This window comes from Aquarana catesbeiana, linkage group LG08, assembly GCF_042186555.1.
Source record: "Aquarana catesbeiana isolate 2022-GZ linkage group LG08, ASM4218655v1, whole genome shotgun sequence".
NCBI classification, from domain to species: domain Eukaryota; kingdom Metazoa; phylum Chordata; class Amphibia; order Anura; family Ranidae; genus Aquarana; species Aquarana catesbeiana.
Genome location: NC_133331.1, coordinates 87,250,556 through 87,264,840, shown reverse-complemented (window position 1 = coordinate 87,264,840; position 14,285 = coordinate 87,250,556). Strand labels below are relative to the sequence as shown.

The window sequence follows — 14,285 nt, the reverse complement described above, 5'->3', positions numbered from 1 at the left end:
ACTGTTTCACCCCATCTATTTAGATACCAGTCCATTGATTTGTATGTCCCCCCTAGTCGCCGCGGGGGACCCTTTGGTGACGTCCTGTGTCTGCCAGGGTTATAGGTAAGCAGCTCTGCTCTTCCCCCATATATACTTTGTTATTGACACTATTGTATGAAATGTTATTATTTTGGTCAACTGTATTGTTATTGATCATTTGTCAATCAAATGACAGATATCCTCCTGACGAAGCGGCATTAGACTGCAAAACTAGTTGAGATGTTATCCGTGACTGGCTATCCCATTCCCTATTTGGGGACCATTATTTTGGTGATACACATGGATTGTTACCATGCTTTTAATCTGTATTTGGTTATTTGCCATTTTTTATTAATTATGTATTAATAAATCTTAACATATTTTTCTATATACTTGTACATACATTTGAATTTATTTTTGTTTAATTTGTACCAAGATAGTCCAATTGCCCCTGTCCTCTAAGGTAGGCTCGGTTGGGGACCAAGCCACCGATTCCCATATCTCCAAGTTTCTGGATGATGGTACAATTCTTTACATATCCTCAAAGTTTCTGGATGATGATACAATTCTTTACATATCCTGTACTATGATTATTGGTATAGAGGCTACATCTATTACTCTCCAACCTTATTCGGGCATGGAGCAGAGAGCGAGAGTAAACACAGCTCTGGATGGAGGGCGGGATCGGCAGCTGTTGGAGTTAACCTTTCAAGTTAACCATCAAGTGATTGGGTGCTGGGACCGCCCTGCATCCTAAAAACCAATCACTGGCTGGTTAACTTCAAAAGTTAACTCTGGCAGCTCCTGCACCTGCCCTCCATCCTTAGAAGCTGAACCTCCCGGCAATCTGGCCTTCCTCTCCGCTTTGCTGTGATACTCCTAGCAGTGATGGAGGCTGAGGCAAAAAACTGGCTCCTGGCCTGTGGGCTGCCATTTAGGGATGCATGGTTTAGAGCCACTACAGCTGGTTTACTTATGTGATTGGTGTATCCCTCTGTCCTCCTCTCCGGTTTAGTGCTAGTTAGATTAATCTTAGTTAACCCATTCCTGTTTCTTCCATGTTCCCTAAGTCAGCATTTGTTCTTTGCAGAGACAGGGATTAGGAAAGTCTTCTTCTATTTCCAAAGACTGGAAAAACATCCTCTGTACTGCAATTAGTGGAAGCAAAATTGCACTGGAAATTGACTTCTGTGTCTTATTGAAGAATTAAGCTGCCTGTGGAAGGTGAACGGTCAGCAGGTGACCTTACTGTTCGGACAGACTGCGATATTTGAAACAGAACCCCAAGCACTGAAGTCTTTCTGTATGTCAACTTCGAGTTGGATTTAATTGCCCCCACCTTATCTGCTGACTGGCAGAAATTATTTTTTTTTTGCAATTATAGTGACAGAGTCCAAAAGTGGTGGGAGTAAGAACTACCTGAATCAGGTGTGCATTTCAATGCTGGTACTGAAACTGGCTCAAATCTTTCATGAATTAGGTGCAGGCCATGTTAAAGGGGTCATACCGCCAGAATGTTGTTATGGTTTTACTGATTTCACACAATGTTTTGGTATTCTTATAGAGGTGGTCTGCATAAAAGAAGCTAAAAGCCCCCAAGGCTGGCTTATCTCAGGTAGGAAAAAAATTGCGAAAAATTAAGGGTCACAAGCACTTGCACTTGTGCTATGTGTGAAATAAACCTCCAATCCAAATATGAAGTGAGCTAATAAAACAAAATATTTCCTATCTGGTGACCTGTGTAAAATCAGCTGCTGCACTGAAGTGGAAACCCTCATACACTAAAGTGACCAAATCTTAAATACAAAAGAGCAGCACTATCACCATTACTAATGACCTATCAATTAATAAAGTGCAAGTGCAACAAAATCTATGCAAATACTAGAAATGAATCAATAAATCAAGTAATAAAGTGTGTGAACCCAAATCATTTGAAAAACATACAGTACATATATAGTGCTTTTGAAAAAGTGCTGAAAGTGCAATCAGAACATTGGAACATAAAGTGCTTAATCAGTCCATAAAGATTCTATGTGATAAACATGCTCCTTTTTCACGTGTAATCCAACAACCTTTGGTGTGACTCCAAATGCCACTGTTCAGGATGCCCGCTCACCAAAAAATGTTGACCTTCTAATAAAGAGAAGAATGTGAAATTGCACTAATATGCTGTTCCTTTCCACTTGTAGTCTCCACTCTCCACCACTTATCCAGACCACCAGGGAATCACACAGGCAATATTTTGCCCAACTCTTTCACATATAATGCTCAGAGAACAGACCTGAGAAATGGTCATAGCGTAATATTATTATTTTAATAAATTTCCCACGATAAAAAGTATTACACTCACATCCTACAGTGCCCCCCTGGCACCTGGAATGACCAGCCAACAACTGTCAGGAAGTGCCACTGCTCCATACTACTATGGAGCTAGCGTGCGCTCCATATGGCTAAAGTGATGTTACAACTGGAAGTCCCACCTCTACATGTTTTGTCTACTCCAGGACATCATCAGGAGGGAGGCAAGCCAGACGCCATCTCTTCCACCTAACATATGCAATAATTCTATGCCAAACTGGTCACAAAATCTTGCCACATTCTTTAAATAATCGGTCGGTCATATCTTGCCAATTATTAATATCATGATACAGACAGAATGGGGGGTCATTTGACTTTAAAAACAATCAAAACAAAATACTGCATAAAACTAAATAACGCTCAATAATATTTGGTGCCACCTAGTGGTTAAAATTCATACTACCTCTTGCTGGTACTTAGAATACAAAACATAATATTAATTAGATGATAGGAAAAGATAAATAATAGTAATAGCATTAAAAATAATAAGTATACCCTAGAACTAAACTATATAAAAATACCTATTTATGCAATTCAAGTGCATATAAAATATAGCTTTCATAATTTAGAAGCTTTAAAAATTGCTAATAAAACAGTTTAAACCTATATGGATGTTCTGCCATGCGGGTTTAGTGTGTCCAACTCATGTATTCTGTGGGTCTCTTTTCTGGAAAACTCTTGTTTCAGGTTAGATCCTCTCCAGTGTCTCTCTACCTTATCAATACCAAGACCACTAGGGTCTCTATTATGAGCCATTCTAAAACGGTTTGGGTTGAGACACTGTGTTTTTATTAAACCTCTCTGAATATTATTAAAGTGACATTAAAGGCTCATTAAAAAAAAAAAAAAAATGTCCTACTTACCTGCACTATACAGTAGTTTTGCACTACATCGTAGCCACGATGCTTCTCTTTTTGGGTCCCCTGCCTGCACTCCTGGCTCCTTCTCTTCAGCCAGTGCCTCCAGTAGCAAACAGCTTGCTATAGGGGAACTGATGCATGCTCTCTCCCAAGCCCCGCTCTATGCTTCCATAAGACACATAGAGCCACGGCTCAGCCACGCCCCCTCCTCATTGGCTCACTGGCTGTGATTGACAGTAGTGGGAACCAATGGTTCCCACTGCTGTCTCAGCCAATAAGGAATGAGGGACCCAGTAGAAGCTTAGCTCTCGTGCACATTGATGGATCAAGAGGAAGCTCAGGTGAGTTGTAGGAGGTGGGGGGGGGCATTGCACACAGTAGGTTCTTTACCTTCATGCATATACACGAAGGTAAAAAACCTCGAGCCCTTAAAACCACATTAATATGCTCAATAATATGAACTGAAAGCTTCCTGGTATTTCACATGAAATTAAACTATTTACTGTTTATGCATATAGTTGGACTGGATTTCAGCTCTCTTTTTCTCTTTACTTTTTGTAGCTCTGCACAGGAGACATATTTTACTTCTATAAAATCCTGTTCCTGTATCCAAAAACGTGAACTTTTTTTGGTGGGAGAAGGGGTCTGGAACGTTCTGGACAATTTTGGTTCTTAATCCAGGGGCTTTCCTATATATAAACTTTGATTTGGTCCTATTGTGAGGTCCCCAAATAATATGGGCCAGTACTTTTTATCTTTGTGTGTTGCCTATTGAACCTTGTTCAGTTTGTTTATTGATTAGAAACCGTTCCCTATTCAGATTCTTAACTAACCTTTTTGCATTCTCCAGAGCTAGTACTATTACTAGAGCTAGTATGTCAGTTTGGGCCTCATAACCAGACTCTAGATCACAGTTCCGTCTGATCCTTGTGAATTGCCCTTTGAGTATACCATTGAAACCACTTAGGGTGTGACAGCTGTTAGTAGGGGTTTATGCCGTGTACACATAGGCGGACTTTTCGGCATCAAATGTCCGACGGTCTTTCCGACGGACTTTCGACGGACTTTTAGAGGACTTCCGACGGACTTTTGAACGAACGGACTTGCGCACACACGATCACATCAAAGTCCGACGGATTCGTACGTGATGACATACGACCGGATTCGTCCCGTAGGACCAGTCCGGTCGAAAAGTCCGCCCGTGTGTACACGGCATAACCCATTCCTGTCTACTTCCTTAAAATACATTTATGTATTGTTCATGCATATTCCCTGTAAACCAGATGCCATACCCGTTCTTATTTATGTGCCTCCAAAAATCCTCTAGCCCTTCGAGTGTGTCCTCCAATAACATTATATATCTTTTATACACTTTTAGCTGGGGCTAGTATTTATTAAAAAAAATCCTCTTGTTAGCATCTATTCAGAAAAAAATTGTCAACACTTGAGGAATATTTAACTTCAATAGAAACTCCTTTTATCTGGTTATAAAATGTATTTTGATACTAGAAATTATTATTCTCCATTCCCATTCATAACACATCCACAATAAACTTCACTTGCTTTTTTAAAAAAATGACTATTCCCTTAAAGCGCAGCTTTAGCTCCCATGGCAACCTCTATCTGGTTATAAAATTGATTATGATACCAGAAAAAGTTATTCTCCATCGCCATTTGCAATCTTAAGACTTAAGAAAAACAATTGCAATCAGATGTATTTGTATAGTGTATAACTCCCACACCAAGCAAGTTCAGCCCGGGGTGTGTACCCACAGGCAGGAGATCACGAAATGCAACTGTAAAAGTTTTCACACCTGTTCAACAGAATTATAATCTGGGGTGGCTCTGACAAACTCTTCCACCATGACGCAAAGGGCTCCTTTGCTTTTTTCCTCCTGCAGTTTTTTACTTTCCTCATCGATGACAAGATGCATTATTTCCAGTGACAGTTCAGCAAAATCCAGTTTCATTTTAGCAAGTTTTCTCAAGACAGGCAGACGAATACCCCCTGCCTGTAACACAAAATGAATTCATGCTGAGACATAATTCACAATGTCTAAAGAATGACTAATATGTATTGTGAGAAAAAGGCAGAAAAGAAAATAAATACTTCAGATGAACCGTAAAATGTATGGCATGCACTTTGTATAAAGGCTATTGAATTAACACATTTATTTATTTCTTTAGTATTAGCATTTATTCATATGAGCACGTCAGCTATGGTGATCACAGCAAATAGCTGTCAGTGACACTGATGGGCAGAGTCATTGACATCACTTTGAAACATTTCTGAGATCATTCAGAATTAATTGCAGGTGCAGCTGTTATTGCATTCCCATAGATTGGTATGGGGAGAGAACAAAATCCCATCAATATTTGCTGCACCATTTGTAAGCCAACAATAGTTGATCTGAGCTGGATATTTATTAAAAAAAACTAAACAAAATAAAAAAATATTACATATCCTTAAAAAACAGGGTACAAGAGTAGTTAGTAATTACAGGGCTTACAAGCCTGTGGTTTATTCTGGTCAAACATTCAGAGCCTATATAAATATATGCAAAAAAACACCTTTTATCTTTTCCGTATAGAAATACACCAATCAGGCATTACATTATGACTACCCAGTAGGTTGAACAAAAGTAGGAAAATAACAAAAGGTGGGACTTTGTGTGAGGAAGGGGGGCCGTACAGATCCCATCCTCCATCCCATATTAGTATATATGGAGGGGTTGAGGGGCGGGACTTTGAGTGAAGCACACGGATGCATTAAAGAAATGAATTTAGAAAATGGTTTATTAATTGAGTCATCTTAGAGCATAAGTTGGGGGTATACAGTTCAGTACATACATTGCATATCAATACCTCAAATTACATATCACATATAAATGCATTGCCCAACCAAGGTTTAAAACAGTATTTTACAAGTACACGGGTTACGTAATAACATGATTAATTGCATTGCAGGGAATACTCATAAAAGTAGCTTGCGCATTAAAGCGCCATTAGAAATAATAGTAAAGATAAGATAAGTAGGAAAAATAATCTAAAAACATACATAATGACTCTGTTAGAAGATATATATCAGTATTTTACAGTTGCACGGGTCACTTCAGAGCGTGATTAATTGCAGTGTAAATGATACTGGAAAACAAAAATGGATGCATTAAAGCATCACTTGGGAAAAAAGGAGTACATATACTGGGTGAAGAGAAACGGCCGTGGTAGGTTCATGAATACACTGTTGTAACGGTAGTTGTTAGCTCTACGCGTTTCGGGACCTTAAAGTCGCTCATCAGGAGCAAAACCGTATTGGTTATCTAAAAAGATGAAAAAATAGGGACATGGGTGGTTATCTGAAAAAATGCATGGGCAAATGCAGAAAATGTGAAAAACCCCACACATATCCATACATTTGTCCCACAAACTTACATGAGCGTGGCCACGCATGGGAGAGATCATCGCCGCACAGGACAATCCGGCCAAGGATGCCACTCCCCGGAGCTGAGGGGGCCCGACCCGGCAGCGCAGCCAGCAGCGGCAATAGCCCCAAGTAGTGACAGGAAAAAAGTGAATGGGAGGTATGGTGCATGGGAGAAGTGAATGACCCCAGGTGGGGGAACCTGCTGGAGAAAAAACAGCCAGTGAATGAGGTGCACTGGAATGGAAAGGGAATATGGGGGAATGTGTGGTGATGGAGAGTGAGAAATGATGAGGATCATAGTGAAGAGACAAAGAGAAGTGAAGAGAAGAAAGGAAAAGGAGAGGAAAGATGGGCAATGGGAAGAGAGGAGGAAAGAAAGAAGGGGGAAGAAAAGGGGGAAAAAGCAAATGAGAATGAATAAAGTGAAAAAAGATTGCCTGCTGCACAGTGAAATTGGACAAGAAAACCAAGGAAAGTGGTGTGAGGATAGAATTAAGCATCAAAGACAGAGGTGCCAATCACACCTTGGGGGGGTAAAAAACCCCAGCCGGGTGAGCCGTCCAGATCCGACCTCCAACGTCATGCTGTAGCCAAGTGAGGAACAGGGAACACACCAAAAGAGCCCGGCATAGCCGGCCCTGGGCGTCAACCTGGTCTCCCCACTGCTGGAGATGGAGAAGCCGGTCAGCTGATTTATAGGTGCCGAGTAGACACCAAACAGCTGACACTGATTGCATAACGCTGACGAGCAGTGGGGGAAATCCCACCCGCCCTATTGGAGGAGGGGGCGGTGGGAAAACCCACAGTGCTAGTCACAGCTCCGGGAAGTAACAAGAGTGACACAGGATATGCACAATGACGGACAGTGACCCCCATGCGTGCTCACACTACACATATAGGAGAATGGCATTAGAAAAAATAAAAAGTATTGTTGAGATGGATGGGGGGGGGGTTTGGGTGGTGAGGTAAGCTGTTCCAGTGGTATGTGCAAATAACCACCTATTGCACAGGGAGAACTGGAAAGGAAATAAGGGAATAGTGTAGACGGCTGAGAAGCAGCCATAACAAGTACTAGGGCTAAATTAGCATTGCAGCCGTGTACTTCCATCCCTGTAGGTTGAACAAAAGTAGGAAAATAACAAAAGGTGGGACTTTGTGTGAGGAAGGGGGGCCGTACAGATCCCATCCTCCATCCCATATTAGTATAAATGGAGGGGTTGAGGGGCGGGACTTTGAGTGAAGCACACGGATGCATTAAAGAAATGAATTTAGAAAATGGTTTATTAATTGAGTCATCTTAGAGCATAAGTTGGGGGTATACAGTTCAGTACATACATTGCATATCAATACCTCAAATTACATATCACATATAAATGCATTGCCCAACCAAGGTTTAAAACAGTATTTTACAAGTACACGGGTCACGTAATAACATGATTAATTGCATTGCAGGGAATACTCATAAAAGTAGCTTGCGCATTAAAGCGCTATTAGAAATAATAGTAAAGATAAGATAAGCAGGAAAAATAATCTAAAAACATACATAATGACTCTGTTAGAAGATATATATCAGTATTTTACAGTTGCACGGGTCACTTCAGAGCGTGATTAATTGCAGTGTAAATGATACTGGAAAACAAAAATGGATGCATTAAAGCATCACTTGGGAAAAAAGGAGTACATATACTGGGTGAAGAGAAACGGCCGTGGTAGGTTCATGAATACACTGTTGTAACGGTAGTTGTTAACTCTACGCGTTTCGGGACCTTAAAGTCGCTCATCTATCCCACGGAGAGGAGGAGAAGCCGGATGTGGGTGGGGTGGGGTCGGAGCTGAGCCTGGGCTGCTGGGTGTCCCTCACACCGTGATGCCTGCTAAAACAGGCCCGTGGACCATGCACTAGTCTCTGGCCGCCCCCCCCTTCGCCCCTGTCCGAACGGCGTTGTCGGTTCCGGCGGTCTCAGCTCCCGGTCTCTCGTCCTTGGGCTCCAACGGAGGAGGGTGGAAACGGGGGGAGCGGTGCCCTGACTCCTTAGCTGCAGCGGCCGCTGCAGACGGGATTTTGGACGGCTCCACTGAACCTCCGCAAACGGGTGCCGGTATTTGCCGGGAAGAGGGGGGAGAGGAGGGGAGAGGAGAGGAGACATGCACGGTCCATTACCCATCAGAACCTAATGGGACGGCTCGCCGGGATCAAAGGGGAGAGGAGGGATTGAGAGCAGCAGAGAGTGATAACCCGATACAGAACCTGATACAGAAGCTTGATGGTAAAGTCAAAGAAATCGCATGGAACAGGCGCATGCCCCAGGAGAGAAGAAAGTGGGTAAGACTCTGGTTCTTTTAGCTGCCTGAAGATGGGTAAGTAAGCAAACTAAATGTCGTTCTACTTATGCCGCGTACACACAAGCGGACTTTTCGACCGGACTGGTCCGACGGTCTATGTGATGGACTTTGGGCGGACTTCCGACAGACTTTCCGAACAAACGGACTTGCCTACACATGATCACACCAAAGTCCGATGGATTCGTACGTGATGACGTACACCGGACTAAAATAAGGAAGTTGATAGCCAGTAGCCAATAGCTGCCCTAGCGTCGGTTTTCGTCCGTCGGACTAGCATACAGACAAGCGGACTTTTCGATAGGAACTGGGTCCAGCGGAGTTCAGACGTAAAGATTTGAAATATGTTCCAAATCTAAAGTCCGTCAGATTTTCGAAAAAGTCCGCTGCAGGTCCGATGAAGCCCACACACGGTTGAATTGTCCGTCGGACCAGTCCGGTCATATGTACGCGGCATTAGGTTTACTTTCAAAAACCTCTCCAGAATTTATAATCTATAAAATTAATCGTCAAAAAGAAAAATTCCAATTAACCCTTAAGAGTCTATAAATAAAGCTCATTGTGTGCTGTCACCAAATCTTCTGAATCATCATCCCACATGAATCACCCTCAATTGTTTCCCCCTTGAAAAGAGAAAAATTTGAAGAATCTCTAAATCAGGGGTCTCAAACTGGCGGCCCTCCAGCTGTTGTGAAACTTCAAGTCCCATCATGCCTCTGTCTTTGGAAGTCATACTTGTAACTGTCAGCCTTGTAATGCCTCATGGGACTTGTAGTTTCACAACAGCTGGAGGGCTGCCAGTTTGAGACCCCTGCTCTAAATTAACAAAATTCATCATTTTAGTCTGCCCAACTCCTTCAACATGTTTTGTATTACATTTGATGCACCCCATTCGTGCACTGAGGAAACTAGTGCAAAGTGCTGTGAATGACCAAGAGTTTTACAATGAATACCAACATATTTCACCTTGTGAAGGTTTAATTGTACATTGTATTATTAGAAATAACCTGCATTTGTATAACAGCACTACCAGTCATACCAGCATCCAATTAAAAAAATATATAATTTACGCAGTGGGCATAGAAAGTATAAGGCATGGATACATAGATAACAGTTCTAACAAGAAGTATGATTAAGAGAATCTACAGATTGAGTTTCAACTTTTGCTTTTGAATGTTCTATATGACACTGATGCTGGCACAATAGCACTAAGCCATACATATACAAATACATCTAAAAATCAGATATAAAATGCTTCTTATGCCCCGTACACACGGTCGGATTTTCCGACGGAAAATGTGTGATAGGACCTTGTTGTCGGAAATTCCGACCGTGTGTGGGCTCCATCACACATTTTCCATCGGATTTTCCGACACACAAAGTTTGAGAGCAGGATATAAAATTTTCCGACAATTCCGATCGTGTGTACACAAATCCGACGCACAAAGTGCCACGCATGCTCAGAATAAATAAAGGGATGAAAGCTATTGGCCACTGCCCCGTTTATAGTCCCGACGTACGTGTTTTACATCACCGCATTTAGAATGATCAGATTTTCCGACAACTTTGTGTGACCGTGTGTACGCAAGACAAGTTTGAGCCAACATCCGTCGGAAAAAATCCTAGGATTTTGTTGTCGGAATGTCCGAACAAAGTCCGACCGTGTGTATGGGGCATAAGACAGAAATGAAATAAAATCAAGACAAAATAAAAAAAAAAAAATCTTTGTTACCAAAGGGAGGTTAATTGCATCGTTTACCTCAGTTCGAGAAGTATTTTCAATACTGTGCAGTATTTGCTCTAGTATGCTTATTGCTTTCTCTACCATAATATATGCATCCAAATAGAAACTGTGTTTACGTTGTTCATCTTCCACTGTGCTGGCAAGGATCCTTTCAAAAAATGGAAATAAGTGAGTCAAAAATAACGAGAATGCTGGAATCAGGAGGCCAAAATAAGCAGGGAAAAAAAACTATAAAAAATTTTCAACCACTCTCATTAAATTGGAAATTCAGGTAAATATTTAAGTAATGCAGTTACTCTAAAACACATTAGTGTAGACCTATAGTCTAAAAATAAATATTACTTGTTCTACCAATCCTAAACCCACAGGGAGGGACAAAAGTTGCCTAATAATTGGCTCTCAGGGAATACCCACCTGTCAAGTTGTTTCTTTTGTTGAAGGGGCTTGTGGTTGTGATGTTCAGACAATCTATGGCTCTGCCAGAACACCGGACTTTTGTATAGCAGAGGCTATGTGAACAACATCCAGGATTTTTCATGGCATGATAGAGACACCCTTTTCTATCTTGGAGGGCTAATTAAGGTTCTTGTGACAACTTAGTATACACTGTATTGCCAAAAGTACTGGGACACCTGCCTTTACACACACATGAACTTTAATGGCATCTCAGTCTTAGTCTGTAGGGATCAATATTGAGTTGGCCCACCCTTTGCAGCTATAACAGCTTTAACTCATCTGGGAAGGCTGTCCACAAGGTTTAGGAGTGTGTCTATGGGAATGTTTGACCATTCTTCCAGAAGCACATTTGTGAGGTCAGGCCCTGATGTTGGACAAGAAGGCCTAGCTTGCAGTCTCCACTCTAATTCATCCCAAAGGTGTTCTATCGGGTTGAGGTCAGGATTCTGTGCAGGCCAGTCAAGTTTCTCCAACCCAAACTCGCTCATTCATGTCTTTATGGACACTGCTTTGTGTACTGGTCCAAATCATTTGGTGGAGGGGGGATTATGGTGTGGGGTTGTTTTCTAGGGGTTGGGCTTGGCCCCTTCGTTCCAGTGAAGAGAACTCTTAAGGCGTCAGCATACCAAGACATTTTGAACAATTTCATGCTCCCAACTTTGTGGGAACAGTTTGGGGATGGCCCCTTCCTGTTCCAACATGACTGCACACCAGTACATAAAGCAAGGTCCATAAAGACATGGATGAGCGATTTTGGGGTGGAGGAACTGGACTGTCCTGCACAGCGTCCTGACCTGAACCCGATAGAACACCTTTGGGATAAATTAGAGCAGAGACTGCGAGCCAGGCCTTTTCATCCAACATCAGTGCCTGACCTCCCAAATGCGCTTCTAGAAGAATGGTCAAACATTCCCATAAACGCACTCCTAAACCCGGTAGACAGCCTTTCTAGAAGAGTTATAGCTGCAAAGGGTGGGCCAACTCATTATTGAACCCTACAGACTAAAGCTGTATACACACTAGACAATTTTCTTTAGATTTTTTTCCTTTAGATTTACCAAAACCATATAATAATATGAGGTCAAACCTTATGATTTTCAATTTGTGTGCAATCAGGAAGGCCCTTGTACTACATGGTTTTGGTAAATCTAAAGAGAATCAGACAACAAAAGTTGTATAGTGTGTATGTGGTCTAAGACTGGGATGCCTTTGACAATATAGTGTATCTACACAAGACACAGGGCAGCCATAATTTTTTGGCAGGATAAACAAGTATATTTTGCACGTATTGAACAGATATACCAAAATACAATGCAATATTTAACAGACCAAAAGGGAGCAAATGTAAGTTCTTCTCTTCTATATCTGTTTTCATTACTGGTAAACTTTTTCACCAATAAACATTTGCAGTTTCCAGAGCATGTTTTTGAAGAGAGTTGAGCTCTGCTTTTCAGCTTGTTGAATGCCCTTGTCTAACTAATAATTTATATGGATTGGTATGAGTTAGAAGACAGGGAATGGAAAGTGTACCCCTGACTCATTCATTCATTCTGACTCATTTGCCGTGATAAGACATGAACAGCTGATGGAAATACATAGGCTGTTCACATCACACCAAGAAATCACTGCAGAATCTATGTTGCATGTGTGGGCTTAGGCTATGTTTCCACTAGTGCGTCCCCAAAGTCGCGCGATTTTGCCCCGATTTTTACCGCGATTTTACCGCGACTTTTTACCGCGATTTGAAGCAATGCCTGTATCTATGGACCTCAAGTCGCATCAAAGTGGGACCAAAGTAGTGCAGGGACTACTTTGAAGTCGCTGCGACTTGAAGTCGCACAGATATGAACGGTACTCATTGGAAATCATGGGAAACAATTTGTCATGCGACTTTTCAGTCCCAAGTCGCATGAAAAGTCGCACTAGTGGAAACAGAGCCTTAATTACAGTACCACATCCTGAATTGCATTAGAATTTTATTTCCATTTTCACGGTGTGGAATACAAGTAAATCACTGCTGAAATCCCACAGTTACAGCCTCTAAAATGCCACCTGTTGCCTACAAGTGGTAAATAGAAAATGTCACATGTAATATTTCATACTTTCATGGCTCTATACTTTTTTTATTTAGTAGGCTGGAATATGATAGATATACTCAAAATACTAAAAATCTTTGATGGCTTGTGTAGCAATTAAAAATATTTATCATCTTAAAAGTAGAGATTTCTTTTGTAGAGATTTCTTTTGATTCAACAATGTACAGGTAACATGGGATATAGCATTGTAAGTTACTGAATTCAACAATCTGAGGTATATCCTTTTGGACCACAATTCAATTGTTCAATTGAACAGCCTGGTCACAGAATCACACATGCAGAAAAACAAAATGGCAGCACTCCGGAAATTCTCTGCAGCATATTTTATTGAAACTCAATAATTTTCATTAGGTAACAGTTGCTTATGTGTTTCGGCCTAAGTGGCCTTAATCACGTAACGTTATTGAATTACCTGAGGATAGTTGAGTGGTCCATTAGGAACTCAGCTCTGTACTCCTTGTGTCCATAGCGCAGAAGATCAGCTTCTATTTGACTCATTTTATCGCACATATCAAGCAACATCACAACAGTCTGAGACGCTGTAGTTCCACTACTGATCAAATCTTGAGCATTTTTAACTAGAACTAAAAATTTCCTGTAAAAAAATTAAAATATAAATATGCAAAAACCATGAATCCTCTGGCATCGTTTTCTTATGTTGTAATTTTTATTCATATGTACAGGGGTTGGACAAAAATTTGGAAACACAAGGTAAAAGAACAAAATTGTTACCTAATATGGTGTTGGACTGCCTTTGGCATCCAAGACGGCCTGAATTCTTGCGAGAATTGCCAGTCATGAGTCTTGGATGGTGGATAATGGAATCTGATACCACTCTTAATGCAAACATCGTTACAGTTCTTGCAGACATGCCGGAGGCAGAAAACGAGCCTGAACCCTGTTCTCCAAAATTGACCATAGTGGCTCTATGATATTGAGGTCTGGCGACTGCGACGCCCAGGGCAGGTGCGAGACTTCGTCTGCAT

At 41.4% G+C, this 14,285-nt stretch overlaps 1 protein-coding gene across 2 annotated transcripts in view; it reads right to left on the bottom strand.

The window, feature by feature from the left end:
• CFAP46 (cilia and flagella associated protein 46) overlaps positions 1-14,285 on the bottom strand; it is a 333,386-nt gene that overhangs the window by 96,646 nt on the left and 222,455 nt on the right. For both annotated transcript variants that reach the window (XM_073596084.1, XM_073596086.1), the window contains exons 39-41: positions 13,712-13,894; positions 10,763-10,895; positions 5,054-5,251 (exon numbers count right to left, since the gene is read on the bottom strand). In XM_073596084.1, coding sequence (XP_073452185.1) covers positions 5,054-5,251; positions 10,763-10,895; positions 13,712-13,894 — 514 coding nt within the window. The remainder of the gene's footprint in view (positions 1-5,053; positions 5,252-10,762; positions 10,896-13,711; positions 13,895-14,285) is intronic.